Source organism: Lemur catta, chromosome 13 (genome assembly GCF_020740605.2).
Source record: "Lemur catta isolate mLemCat1 chromosome 13, mLemCat1.pri, whole genome shotgun sequence".
Classification (NCBI taxonomy): domain Eukaryota; kingdom Metazoa; phylum Chordata; class Mammalia; order Primates; family Lemuridae; genus Lemur; species Lemur catta.
Genome location: NC_059140.1, coordinates 63,743,771 through 63,758,680, shown reverse-complemented (window position 1 = coordinate 63,758,680; position 14,910 = coordinate 63,743,771). Strand labels below are relative to the sequence as shown.

Genomic DNA, 14,910 nt, shown 5'->3' with positions numbered 1-14,910 from the left:
TCATTTCAGTGCTCAAAAAAAAGTTTCATATTTTGGAGGATTTCGGATTTTTGGACTAGAGATACTCATATTAAACAAAGCTGGTCCCTGAGGGCTCCCCCACTCAGGTATTCCTTGACTTGAAAAATTTATTTTTGTCATTGGATATTGCTATTGCTTTCCCCAAAATATTAGAATCCTTGTAACTTTTCTTCTACTAAAACCAAATAATATCTGTTGGTATTTATGATGTATAGTATCTGTATATATTTACACATGTATAAGCACCTTAAAATTCCCTTGGCAATAAGTGATTTTAGAAGGTACATACTTTTATCTCACATGTATTTATTTTTTCCTTTATTCATTCAGCAGGAATATATTCCATGCCTGTTATATGCAAGTATGAATATTTGCTTAAATGCACATAATTGCAGGCTCAAAGGTTAATCAACTCAGCCCCTAAAGCCTGGCAGCACTAAGTGAAGATTTTACAATTAACCCAATTCCTCTCTCTATATAAATGGACATTTCTCCAAAATGTCTCTTACTTATTTGTTGAGGTGATTTGTAAGCTCATGTTCAACTGAGAATGACAGGGACTTAAATAACAGTGGCCTAATAGAGCTAGACACTTATTTCTCTCTCCTGTGTGTGGCAGTCCACAGTCCTCAGGGATCCAGGCTCTTTTCTACTGTCCTTCAAACCCTGGTTCAGAATGGCTACTACATGGGGAAGCAAAGAGTTCTTAAAACAGAGTACAATAAGTACTAGCCTTAAAAGAAAAAAATAAAAGATAAATGACTATTAAAAAAAAAACTTCTGTTAATCAAAAGACATAAGAAGAGAATAAAAAGGCAGTCCCCAGACTGGACGATATTTTTGCAATGTATATGTCCAAGAGAGGAGTTGAGTCCACAATATGTATAAAGAGCAGGCACTTCTCAAAAGAGGCTGGCCAGATGGCCAGTAAGCACAGAAAAAGATGCTCAATATCATCAGTCATCAGAGAAATATGCAAATTAATCCCATTATGAAGTACTGTTACCCACCAAAATGGCCAAAATTAAAAAGAATGACAATACCAAATGTTGGTAAGGATGTGGAGCAACTGGAATACTTATACATTTGTGGCAGAATTATATATTGGTACAGTCAATTGGAAAACTGACAGTATCTATTATATTGAAGCTAAAAACATGCTCACCCTGTGTCCGGCATTTACACTCCTGGGAATATACCCAAGAGAAACGAGTGCATGTTGTTCACCAAAAGAGGGGAGGTGGCCAGATAAGGCTTCACCTAAGATCTACTTAAACCACCCTCCCATGCACCTCAGCATCACCTTTAATTATGTCTGCAAAGCTGGGCAGGTGTTCTCTAGCACACAGACACTGGGAGCACCACGAGAAGTCATAGAGATACAGACATACCTGGGTGTTTGGGAACAATGGTAGCTCCGAAGGCCAGAGTCCACGAGTTAGGATTCTAGACAGACACAAGGCTGAAGGGGTGGGCAGAGTCTTGTAGAGTTTGCTAAGGAGTGGGGTTTTGCCAAGGCGCATGTTCAGGTTTGGATCTTAGGAAGATCTCTGAGAGGTGCCTGGGGTAAAGCTAGGGAGGCTGAACAACTCTTGGCAGGAAGCCAGGCAGGGGCCACGATTATCCTGCTGCAGCCATTTGCCCAATTCTGGAGAATAAGCACTTTGACTTACCCTGAATTATACCGCCTGCCATTCTATGAAGGATGGAATTGGTACGTTGCTGTAACTGATGATTTTCTGGAAAGTCTTATACTACCTTAATGGCATAGGTAAAGGAAGATGGACAAATGATAGTGCATAAACCACTCTCCGAGACAGCCTCGCATCTCTGACAACTTTCACACTTCCTACCTAAAAATCTCACTGATTTTGCAAAATACGCACAGGCTTTGTCCGCTTTTAGAGTGAACTTTGCCCTTTTCCTCTGAATCCTCTCCCTCCCTCTCTGCTGACCATTCAAAAAAGGCAACACAGGCTTTGCCCGTGGGCAGTATCCTTAGTGAGTATATGCAAACCACCCAGAGGAGAGTGAAAGGAGAAGCAAAATACGGTGTTTTTATTTAGAGCAAAACTCTGATTTCTTGTGTGAACCCATTGTCCAATTTTCTCGAGATGGCCCCCAATTTTTTTTAGTGCCAGGGTACTGGGAGAGGGGCAGGGTCACCTTTATTAGCAACTGAAGAAGAAAAGATTCTGTCCACGTGCCAGGGAGGGAATGAGCTTCTTGACACCCAGATCCTTGAAAAAGATGCTTTGGCTCCACGGTCCTCCCCAGACCCCTTCACTTCCCTAACTGGAAATTGCCTATGCTTAAAGTTGTAGGAAAGGCCAGGCATGGTGGCTCATGCCTGTAATCCTAGCACTCTGGGAGGCCGAGGCGGGAGGATTGCTGGAGGTCAGGAGTTCAAGACCAGCCTGAGCAAGAGTGAGACCCTGACTCTACTAAAAATAGAAAGAAATTATATGGACAGCTAAAAATCTATATAGAAAAAATTAGCTGGGCATGATGGCATATGCCTGTAGTCCCAGCTACTCGGGAGGCTGAGGCAGAAGGATCGCTTGAGCCCAGGAGTTTGAGGTTGCTGTGAGCTAGGTTGACGCCACGGCACTCTAGCCCGGGCAACAGAGCGAGACTGCCTCAAAAAAAAAAAAAAAGTTGCAGGAAAAACTCATGGGTCAATTTACTGAATTCCAATTTTTTGGTGACTTCAGGGACATAACCAGATGTCCCTGGCTGGTTGCCTTAAGCAGGTTAATTTATGTGATGCTATTCTGTTCTTTAGAGAAAGTTCCTTAAATAGGAAAGAAGGGAGCTTCTGGATTCCAGAGCGGCAGCTAGCCTGCACTGCTTCAAAGAAAAAGAAAGAAAACAAATTCCACAGTACATCGCTGCTGTCCTTGGAGCAGCTCAGAAAGGCAGTTCCCAAGAACTGAAAGCGAGGGTGGTGGGGGCGGGTGGGAGGCTTCCATGAGAGGAGGACACAGGTTCTTGTTTCACTCTGGAAAGATCCACCAGGGAAGAGATCCTGGTGGAAGATCCACCACTCTTGAAACATCTGCAGTGTCTCATGCTCAGCCTGTAGTGTTCCTAGTCAAGCAGCCAGGTGTACAAGAGAGGCCACAGACAGAGCCACCACCAGCGGAACTGCACATAAAAAAGCTCCATCATTTGCATTTGCGAGCTGTCTTTAAGTCAGACAAGACCCCACTTTAGAAGCCGATCCCTCCGCCCCTGTGCAGAGCCAGAGAATACCATCGGGTCTGTCCAGGCAGGCGGATCCCGTGTGCACATCAGCCACTGGCCTAACTCGGGAGCCAGCTGTGGAGGCTCCGTCACCCCCCCTCCTGCTGCCGCCCTGGGATTCCTGCTGTCATTGACAGTGCTGGGCCAGCCTAGAATGCCGCCCACCCAGCAGGCACCCACTGTGCACATGGGCACCCTGCAGTGAAAAAGACCAGGTGCCACCTCTCTTCAAAGCGGCAGAATGTTGGGTTTGCCTGGACTCCTGCCTTCATCTCGTGGTAAAAATAAGACTGCATACAGGTAGGTTTCTATTAAACAAGCACAGTGATGCAAATCTCTGCAAAACCACAGAGTGTTCATCCTCTGTCAGTTGTGCCTGTTTTTGAGCCAAATTTAATTCTGCCCTATTCCCGACACTGAGAAGATTCAGATGTCCCCTAGCAATTCCTTGCATGGGAACCTTGACCTTTTGCTGCTCATAAAGCAGTACCCGAAGAGGCTTCCTTTTTCATGCAGATTCAGACTGCAGAAGTTCTCACCAAGAGCATGTTCTCAAATAAGATGGAATTTACAAGGTGGTGCATACTTACCAAGAAAGAAAGTGACATTAGGGCACCCAGGGGAATTGGTCTTTGGGAAAAATAAGATAGAGATTTTAATTAATAAACATTGTCCCGCTGGAAGCAGCCTCCATACCCAAGGACTTCCTTCTCTAAACAGCCTCCTGATTTGTTTTCTCTCTTATTCAGCCAAACTCAATGATTGAGAAAATCAGTTTGTCTCTCCAGCAGCCAGCCAGCTGCGACAGCCCCAGGCACACCTGGGCCTTCTGTGGCTGCTCCTTACCCCTCCTCAAAGGGGTGACGTGCCAGGTGCACAGCCTTGCCGGGCAGCAGCAGAACAGTACAGAGTCCCGGGGCTGGGTTGAGAGTCCAGGGGATAGTAGCACACACAGCAGCAGGCCAGGGTGAGTGTGTCATCCTCCAGGAGGAGCCATCTCTGCTCAAACCCATCCTACCCAGTAGTCAGCTAGGCCCCCAAGCCTGTAAAATGTGGAGCTGCTCCAGACTGAAGTTGCACGATGAGAATGGCCTTGTGCAGTGTGAGTTGCAGAACCACAGCTTGCCCAGTTACTGCCTAACAAGCCCTTTGCATCGCGTTCTTTGAGGATCCGTAACTCAGGCTGTCAGAAGTCTTACCTGCTGCCGTTTTCCTTTAGCTCCTGGGAATTTCAACATGTCTTGCAAAGTCTGAAGGGAGAAAATAGGATCAGCAAGTCACTGGAACAAACGAAAAACCAAAAACCACACACAGAGAATGTAGAGGCTAAGGACTGAAGGGGGAGGGTCAGGAATGCCGGGCAGAGAATTCATAGCAAATCCTGAATATCTAAATCGATGATTGAGAAGAAACGCACGTGAACATGTGGCTCATTTGTCCTGTAGAGTCCTAAGTAGAAGTGAAAGACCACTGTGGTATCTTCTAAACGTTCTTCCTGCCTCCAAGGGTCCCTCCATCCAGTCTGTTCTTTTTGACCCTGCTGCTGCAAATCTGTCCATGCGGCCACCTTGCCATAAAGCTCCCAGGTTTTGAAGAGCAGGTGCCTTGTATGTGCCTGTGACCAGGACCCGCTGTGACATGACTCCTCTGCTGTCTCTGGGCCCCGTGTTGCTCTGGTACAAACCTCCAGCCTCTGCTCAGGCCGCTCCAGTGCCCAAGTGCCCTCCCTATACTCTGCCCACTGCCCTCCTTCAGGCAAACACCTCTTCAGCCAAGATTTTGTTGGAGAATGACTTCCCAAGGCAATCTTTTCTTCCCTTCGCCCCTGCTGCCTCGCCCCCTGTGACGTGGGCCACTCCCTCCTTTGTGCCCCAGCATGCCCCACACAGGCTTGAATCATGCCTCGCTTTATTAACCTTGAATGTTGTATGGTTAATTCTTGGGAGCTTAAGACCACGTCTTATCAAAATTAACTACGCCTGGCCCTCTAGACCTTTTTCCCATCAAAGAACACATGGAAAATGACAATGATAATATATATTGATATGTAGTACAAGAGGCTGCTTGTGAAGGAGTCAGTATCCACACACCTTTAATAACCCATCCAAAGGCTAAACACACCAGTTGAGAAGCTCTGTTTAAAAGATCTTCAGTTATTGTCAGGTGAAAAAATGAGCCAATTAGACTGTCCATAGGATTAAGAGACTTCTGGAATTGGGCAAATAAAGATCTTCGAAATCAATGACAGGAATGTCATAGAGAAGAAACAATTGAGACTATGACCCCAGCAGAAGGATAATGAGTATGTGGGTTTCTTACCCAGGTGGTCAAGGTCTGCTTGACCAATATGGCCCTAGGACTTGACCTTCCATCACTGCTTTTCATGTCTAGGCTCTAACCAAACCAAACTGCATGCCCTTTGCCTGCCTGCCGACACCCAGCCTCTCTCCCCAACATACCCCGTCCCCACCCAGGCCATCCCCTGGGAGACAGCTGCCCATCCTCAAAGACTCACAGTGAGGCCACCTCCACTGAAGACCCCTTTGCCCTGCTGGATGGGCATGGTCTGTCCCTCAGTGTCCTTTATTGTGCCTGTCATCACATTCTCTGGTCTCAGTTATTTCTTTTTGTCTCCTACCTTTCAATGAAATGTAAGTTTCCTGTGGTCAAAGACTGACTCTTTCTCATTGTAGTTTCCCCTCCTTTACCTGTGAGAGGTACATGATATGCACACATCACATTGAGCTAAACCTCCTACGTGGCTGCGAGAGGACCAGGTTCCTGTTTAACCAGGGGACCAGGGTGTTTGCTGTCTAAGGCAAGGCCAGTGTGTCATAGCCTGCTGGCTGCCAGGGAATATCCCTTGTAATAAATCCCAGTCGGAAACCTTTTCTTATTTCAGGGGTTCGTAAATCATGATCCTATGCTATATCAAGCTACTGTCCCCAAACCCATTACTTAACTGAGGCTTTGCATCGTAAGGTTGGCCTGTAGGCTTGGACACAGACCAGGAGCAGACTCAGGTGGAAACATGCAGTGGAAGAGAGGTCCCCAGTGGCATGCGACAGAAACAGGCTCCTGGTGAGCTGCACTGGGGTGGGAGGTCTGGTGTGTGGCCCAGGGGGAAGGAGTGAGGTGTGACAGCGAGGAACTGCTCATCTCAGCCCTGCAGGGCACCCGCAGGCACAGTCTGTAGGCAGCAGCTGCCTTTCCTGTACACGGTTACTGAAATACACAGAGGATCAGTAATTCCCAGCAGCAAGTAAATAAGTGCTAATCTCCTGATAGCCCCTCACCCAGGGGAGGTTCACCGCCTGGAACCACGGGCCACCCTAGGATTGTGTCCTGGCAATCACGCATGCCTGGAGCCAAGTGCCATGTGGATCTGATCTAAAATTGCGCATATTCTGTCTTGATTGCTTCCATCCTCCCATCAGTAACATTTCTGAACAGCATCTACCAGGTGGGCACCTGGTGATATTCCACTTGGAGGGAAATGTACACCCTTCAAGCATCCTTTCTGCATTGCATGGTGGTTTTTGTCTCCGTTATAATGCCCAGCCAGGCCCTTACTCTTCTTGCTGATTTTTTGAGCGCCACGGACATGTGTACTCTAGGAAGTGTTACTCTTAAATTGTGATGAGGACCTGACTCTCCTCCCAGTCCCGGGGTGACTCCTCAGACTGGGACGTCTGTCTGGTGCCCCTCAAAGCTCTACTACCTCTGTCTCTAGAGTTTGGAGAAATTTCTGGTAATGCTTTATTGCTGTGACATTGCTGGAAGCTTCCAATAATTGGAAACCGTGTCTTCTGATGCATTAAACAGTGACTCCCCACCCTGCACTAATGTGGTCTGCCTCTCCCCCACAGGCACAAAGGGTGCACAAGAAGGTTCCCAAACCCGGCAGAGCGCACCACTGCTCCGGGAAGAGACCTCATTCCATTCCTTCGCCGTGCGCCACTGCAGCGAGCCGGACGTCTGGCAGCAGCCACCAGCCCCCGCTCCACAGTCCACACCCGGGGCCAGGCGGGACAGGCCTGCCTCCTGGGCACCAGCAGGAATTTGCCGGACGAGCCAGTAGCATCCCCAGCCCCCCTTGGTCTTTCCAGAGAAGCAAGTCCTTGTTCTGTTTGCCCACGGGAGGCCCCTCCCCAGCCTCCGCAGCTGAACCGCAGTGGTTTTCAAACACAGGTGCCCCAGGGCACAGGGCAGCGGAGCGGAGGCATGGCCACCTCCTCTCCATAGATGACTTAGAGGGGGCCCAAGAGACAGATGTAGACACGGGCCTGCGGCTGTCCTCCTCAGACCTGTCTGTGGTCTCTGCATATTCTGCCCCCAGTAGGTTCTGCAGCACAGTGGAAACACCCCTCCCCTCCGAAAGATGCAGCAGCCGCTGGACCGCACACAAGGATTCCAGAGAGGGACCACTGCCCGCAGTCAGCGGGGTGACCGCAGACGCCTCCTGGCCTTCCCTCCCTTTCTCCACCAAAGGGTCTTCCAGCTCCTCGGCGACAGCTGGTGCTGCCCCTCCATCTCCCAGCACCTCCTCCCGGCAGCCCCCTTCTGATGCTCCCAAGGTGGAGCGGACTGGCAGAGACATGCCACTAGCCCCTGGGTCGGCTGGTCCTGGGGACAATGACATGGAGGAATTCTACATCTGAACACCCTTTCTGCTCCTCTTCTCCAAACTCACAAACTCAGACCAGACACACCAGTGTTCCTAATTACCTGTTTCACGAGGATCGTTAACACATTTGCCTACCACCCAGTCTTAGCTGAGATGGGGTGTGTTTCTAGGAACCAGTGGGAAAATACCGGCATTTTTGTGCAAATAAATTCTCAACAAACTTAAGTTATAAAATATATTTTTTGAGTATTCAGCATTTGAGATATGGTTTAGTGGGCTTATACAATGTAAATGCTTCATATAATTACTTGAAATGAAAAGAAAACCTAGTCAGCCAGAGCCTATTTGGCAATTTTTCATGGTGTGAAGGAAAAACAAGGCCAAAATGTTGACTGTGGGAGAGATACCAAGTGATTGTATGAGAGAGCGTGCACAGTAACCTAAGCACACCTCACTGCATTCTTCATCCGTATTTACACTGCCAGCCACCGGTGACCCTGAGGATTGTTAAGTTCTGCTTACAGTAGAAAAAGTCAGCTTGATAAGGCAGCTGTAAACACATATGAGACTATGGGTAATTCCTCGCTTTGAAACCATGCGACATCTGAAACATCTGGATGTACACAAAAGTGGCTACTGTGCTTTTTAAGGATTTAGCATGAGTAACGGACTCTTGGTGTATTTTAAATGTAACTTGAGTTCCAAAAACTAGATTTACATACCTCTTGTCAACATTCGCTGGAACGGGTGAGGGGCTCTAGGAGACCACTCCGCTACCTGAATTTATTTGGATCATTGAGGAAGAGTCGTTTGCTGGAGTTACAGAATTATAGGCTACTGGACATAATGAGTAGGATGTCTTAAGCTTATTCAACTTTAAAAACCACAATCTAAGGGAGATAGATAATATATATATATGACAGGAGCCACATTGGATACTGCTTTCTGCAGTGAACATGCATGGTCATACATCGTATGTTTTTCATTTTAAAATAATTGCAACCATTTTGCTGGCATTTTGATTGCACAGATTAATAAATGCCTCCCTCCCCCAAACAGAAAACTTTATAGGAAAAGCTCTCCGGAACAAACACTAGTGCCCTGCTAGCCTTACATGGCTGCACTGGGAACTTTAATTAAAGCTGGAGCCTGATGACCTTGGCTTTTCCTGTTGTCTGCCTCTGTCACAACGTGAATGGTATTTGAATCTCGCCTCCCTGCCACCCCAGTAAGGGTATGTTTACAACTCCAACCTCGGCAGTGCCAAGTGCTGGCATGGGGGGCCATGTCAAGCTGTCCCCAGATACTGTTTATCTTTGGGGAAGAAGAGCACGGGTTTGCCTCGCTCATTCCCAGTCTGGTGCTCTTTGCCTAAATTAATCATGGCACACTGTTCATCTCTCTGGAGGTGCCCACACCAGCCCAGCCTTAGAATCCTTTCCAACAACGGCCCTCCAGGCAGCTGTTACCAATCAGCAGCCTTAATCTAAAGCCTCAAGTCTTTGCCATCCTTGTAACGAGAGCCTTAAGTCCTGCCCCACACATCCTAGACTTCCCGCCCAGGACTCAGAATTGTAATATTCAGGGCCAGGCATGGTGGCTCATGTCTGTAATCCTAGCACTCTGAGAGGCCAAGGCAGGAGGATTGCTTGAGGTCAAGGGTTCGAGACCAGCCTGAGCAAGAGCAAGACCCTGTATTCACTAAAAAATAGAAAGAAAAAAAAAAATTAGCCAGGCGTGGTGGCATGTTCCTATAGTCCCTGCTACTCAGGAGGCTGAGGCAGGAGGATTGCTTGAGCCCAGGAATTTAAGGTTGCTGTGAACTAGGCTGCCACCATGGCATTCTAGCCTCAGCAACAGAGCAAGACTGTCTCAAAAAAAAAAAAAAAAGATTTGTAATATTTGCTTCAATTTAAATAATTAAAAATATAGTCTCTTCTAATTCTGGACCAGGAGTAAACAAACTCTTTCTGGAAAAGGCTAGAGAAATATTTTAGGCTTTGCCAGTCATACAGTCTTTGTTGCAGCTACTCAACTCTGCCATTGCAGCATGAGAGCAGCTGTTGGTAAAATGTAAATGAGTGGGAGTGGCTGAGTTCCAATAAAACTTTATTTACATGAACAGCTGGTGGGCCAGCATTGGCCCAGGGGTCATAGTTTGCCAGCCCCTGGGCTAGACTGCTGCCCGAGGCTGATTCAAGATCCCAGCCACAGTCAACAACACAAAATCTAAGTCTGCAGCCCACTGCTCCTGTGGTGTGTCATGCCAAGAAAATGGGATCCATGGATCAAACCAATGACGACAGAACTACAGGTCCCAGAGCAGCAAGGGGCTTCTTTCTGCAGAGCTGATTTCTAGAAAGCCACTAGCACGCCACCTCCTGCCCATAAATGTGACTCAGAGTCAATAGCTGATGATGAAAAGCAAGATGCTGACGTTAGAGAGAAGGAGAAAATAATTCAGAGGTGAGGACGCAACCTCCAGTGCACAGGGCGCAAGCCCAGCGGTAGCAAAAGTCAATGAGGCACAAACGAGTGGACCGACGGCCAAGGTATGGCTCCCTCTGGCTTCATCCTGAATCACCGCCCTTATTTCAGTGTACGCGGGTGCCCCCGGGATTGCTGTAGCGCCCAGCTCCCATGGGCCCTGGTCCTGCCCTATCTCAGTGACTCACCCTCATCACAGCCCAGTCCACCAAACTGAGTGACACCCCCCCCAGGATATCAGAGATGCCACTGGAAAGCAAGAAATGCAAAATGACGCTATCAAATGACGGGAGAAGGGCAGGGAAGCCCACTGCAGACCACAGTCCGGTGCTCCTGTGCCGTCACTCCCTGGAGGAGGAGTCACAGGAGGGCATGTACCAAGGCCTTCCCTTCCATGCCTGGCCCGCCACTCGCTCCCCATCCAGGCCGGCTCCTCGCACTCCCCAGTGGGTCCTGACCCTGCTGGAGTACCATCCTGTGACAGAGGCTGGCACACTGCCGTGCTCATAAACTTTCCAATCACAAACCTACTGAGGTCATCTCATAAATTATTTCTCTCCTAGATTAGGCTCTGTGATGTAAGAAATCGATTTGAGCTCTAGTTTTGGTCACTTAACGGAGTCCCGGGTCTTGCCTTCCCGTTAGCGTTTCCCAGGGCTGTGTTAGTAAGTGCCCTGGTCTAGTTATATCCCATCCCTTATTTGCCTCTGTTCCAAGTAAGAACCCCCCCCCAAATTCCTGCTCACCGGCCCACCTTGGCCTGCACTGAACACTATCAAGTGTCTGCTTTAAAAAGCAAATGTTTCTCCATCTGTCCCCAACTGTCATATCAAGTTCTATAGAAATCATCTTGGGTCACCTCGATTGGTTAAAACAAGCATGAGAGGGACTGATGGGGGCGCACAGTGAGCCAACCGCAGAGATTTTTGTGACAGTTGGGGGTGTGTTCAAACAAATTGGGTTTTTGTATTGGCTGCTCCTTGAGCCCCTGTCCCCAAAGGCAAGGGGACAGTCACAGCGGAGTGTGTTGAACTGCACCATCCAGTGCATTCCCGGGTGAGACCAGATGTTTACTTGGGTTGGGACAACCCTTAAGCTCCAACCCTCTTCAACCCCAAGTAAATCAGGAGCAATGCAGGTATCTTCCTACTTTCTGCAGTGAATGAATTCTCCGATCCATCGGCTAAGAGGCACCTGAATGGACTCAGAATTACTGCAAGAGACTTTTAGGGGCAAATAAAACCAACTGGAAAGCTTCTCCCTCTCCACACCCTCCAGACAATATCAATGAGCAGGTCCGGCAGAGATCCCTGGGTCCGAATTTCAGGAGAGCAGTAGGAATCACCGAATACCTTCTCCTGCCCTGCCCAGGCCACCTGCCCCAGGTGCCCAGTCTGAACATTAATGCCGCCTCATCATTTGTAGGGTTACACTTGTCTTCAATTCTCTGGAAATACAATTGATCAGGTACTACAGAGGCTTGAGAAAATAATATGCATAAAGTAGATTCTCAATGGAAACACTTTTTCTCAATTATCATAACAAATGGATTCACCAAGGGGTTAAGAACCTGAATTTAAAGATAATATTAATAAGTACGTTCTTTCAACTTTTACTGAAGGCTTTTTTCTATTCTTGGGCATAGAAGTCTATTTGCAAAACAGCTTTAAATGATACAATTTCTCTGAATGAATAATGACGGCAAACATGAATGGTGATGTTGGCACACCTGGGTCTTTTTAACAATTTCTGTGTTAGAGGTGGTGATAACTGGGCTCTAGTGACGCGCCCACTATTAGGAGTGAGGTATTCATTTCAGACAGAAGCCACATTTGGTGAAGGTGAAAAGGCCCCTCCCATGTCCCTGTGACACCCTCCCTGAGCAATCTGTGACACGGTCTCACCTCCGGTTGTCTGGGGCAGCGTGGAAAACTGGAACTGCTTCGCAGCCCAGACTACTCGGTCCAGCTGGACGTGGTCCCACCCATTTGAAACATCTGAAGTATTGATCTTATCAGCTGAGCATCTGAAAGAAGCCACTTTGGCTTCCTTAGGTCAGCTTTGCCCAGTTCCTAGAACTAATCCCAGAGCAGTTTGGATTGGAGCCTTTCCGAATGTGTGTGGCATAGCCCAAGAAATGGCCGGCTGGACAGAGGCGCTGTCAGGCCAAATTGCCTGGCTAAAGGTGGCTGTGGGGAAGCTTTGGTGCCACCTGCTGGCCGCTGCGCCCAGGAGGGTCAGCGACTGTCCTTTCCATTGAAGAAGACGCCACCTGGATGAACAGGAGGGAGGCACTTCATTTATGAATCCACGTTTAATTGTGTATGTTAATATCTACAAAAGATTGAGGCAATTTAAATTACAGTGAAATGAGACAATGCAAATATAAAACGAGGACCAAAAAATAGTCCACAAATATGTCAACCTTAAAGAAAAATGTAACTGCTGTATTGAATTTCCTGGAAGCCAAAGCAAAAAGGGAAAGATGAGTACTTTGCAGTTCTCATTTGTGACTGAATAATCTAGAGACATTGTCTTATTTCGTTGTAATTTAAGTTGCCTTGATGCAGTTCCTCAGGGAAAACCAAGTTTTTCTTATACAGACTTCTAAAATCACGTTCTCTTCAGATTTTTGTTGGGGATTTTCTCCGTAGTGTTACTAATTTGGTCCAAGTTTGTGGCTTTCTTGCCTGGAGGATGGAATTGACAACACCGGGAGGAGCGGCACATCCTCGTGCTTTGGGTGAGCCTCCCTGGACATCCTTCTCCAGCCGCACTGTGGGGCCAGGTGGAAATTTCACCCTCAGCAGAAAGCCCGGGGCCCTGGCCTCCTGCAGGGCTCTTGAGGCTGCATCTGTAGAGTTTGGGAAGCGAGGGGCGGGTGATGAGGTCACTTCGCCCTCAGAAGCTGGCCCTGCCCCCAGTTCAACCAAGGCCAGCCCCGTCCATCACCTCCCTGGGATCCCTCCTTACTTATCAGGTTTTTAAGGTGTGTCTGATGCTAATGAGGGCAGAGGCACGAGACTAATGAGTAGAATGGATCTCCTTGCAGGGCCTTTGCCCTTGGCAGAGGTCTGAAGACTGAACATGCAACCTGTCGAAACAGAGGAAACTGACTTGTGCAGCAAGAGACTTCTCATCCTATTTCTACTCCAAGAGTTATGTTCCACTTCCTGCAAAATGAGCCTCCCGTGCCCAGTACAAACTAAATCACCTCTCGCCAGGAGCTCTGGAATTCTCCTTGGCCGTAAAACTCAGCGGCTGTCTGGGCCTGTGTTCACCGCCTGAGCTGGTTCTGCAGACCTCGGCGACCCGCTCGCTCCTTTGGTCTGTTTCAGAGCTCACAGCGCTGCCACCGCTTGCCAGGAGCTTCCGGGGCCCGTTTCCTCCACCCAGCTTTGCCCTTGCTGGGCACAGTGAACCGTGAACCGGTGACAACTACGGAGATGAGCACTCCCGGGCACCTGGCAGCAGGCTCAAGACTGTGACCCAACCGCATGTGACTCTCCCAGGGAACTCTGCCTGGTCACGTTCTGTTCTGGGTCTAACCTGGCCTTTGTTCTCAAATTCAGTAAACACCAGAGCTTTCCACTTGGTGTGCGCTGCCCTTCCTTGCCTGGCCCGCATGCTGGGCCTGGCCTCTCTCACACATCTACCCACGCGTTCTGGTGCTAGACCTAAATTTTGGCTTCCTGCTACGTACCCATGATTTTGGCTTTTCCTGTGCCCCCAGATCAACCCACACAAGCCACCACACACACTTAACCACAAAAAAGAACCAGCCCCTCCTCCTCCAGGATTCCTCCATTCTGTTAATGGTTTCTTCTCTCTCCTCATTCAGGTTCAAACACCAGGAGTGAAGTCCCAGGATAGCCTAGTAGAAGGGAATGGGGTTTTGGAGTCACACATACCCAAGTTCAAATCCCACCACCGACACTCACTAGTTGGGGTGACCCTAACCAAGTTACTTTATTTCTCAGTCTTGGTTTCCCCATTTGCAAAGTTGGGGAATGGGGCAAAATCTAAGAGGGTGCCGCAAAATTCATTCATTGAGATTAATACTATTTGTGATCTCATAGAAGTAAAAAGTAGAACAGAAAACACTAGAGGCTGGGAGGTGCAGGGGGAAGGGAGGACAGGAAGAGATTTGTTAACAGATACAAAATTACAGCTAGATAGGAGGAACAAGTTCTAGCGTTCTACAGCACTGTAGGATGACTACAGTTAATAAGATATAATTTCAAATAGTTGAAGGAATATATCGAATGTTCCCAATACAAAGAAACAATAAATGTTTGAGATGATGGATAATTACCCTGATCTAATCGCCATACTGTATATGTATGGAAACATCACTATGTACCCCATGAATAAGTATAATTATTATTTGTCAATTCAAAAATAAAATACTAAAAAAAGATTAATACTATTTTTAAGGAATGAGGCCTTCTTCAAAGGGTTGTTCTGGAGACTAAATGAAATCAAGAGGCAAAGCCAGGCACAGTGAGATGTCATTGCCACCTTTCATG

At 47.9% G+C, this 14,910-nt stretch overlaps 1 protein-coding gene across 1 annotated transcript in view; it reads left to right on the top strand.

The window, feature by feature from the left end:
* FAM124A (family with sequence similarity 124 member A) overlaps nt 1-8,283 on the top strand; it is a 48,576-nt gene extending 40,293 nt beyond the window's left edge. The window contains exon 4 of the mRNA XM_045566734.1: nt 7,137-8,283. Coding sequence (XP_045422690.1) covers nt 7,137-7,928 — 792 coding nt within the window. The 3' untranslated portion in view covers nt 7,929-8,283. The remainder of the gene's footprint in view (nt 1-7,136) is intronic.
* The last annotated feature ends 6,627 nt before the right edge of the window (nt 8,284-14,910 follow it).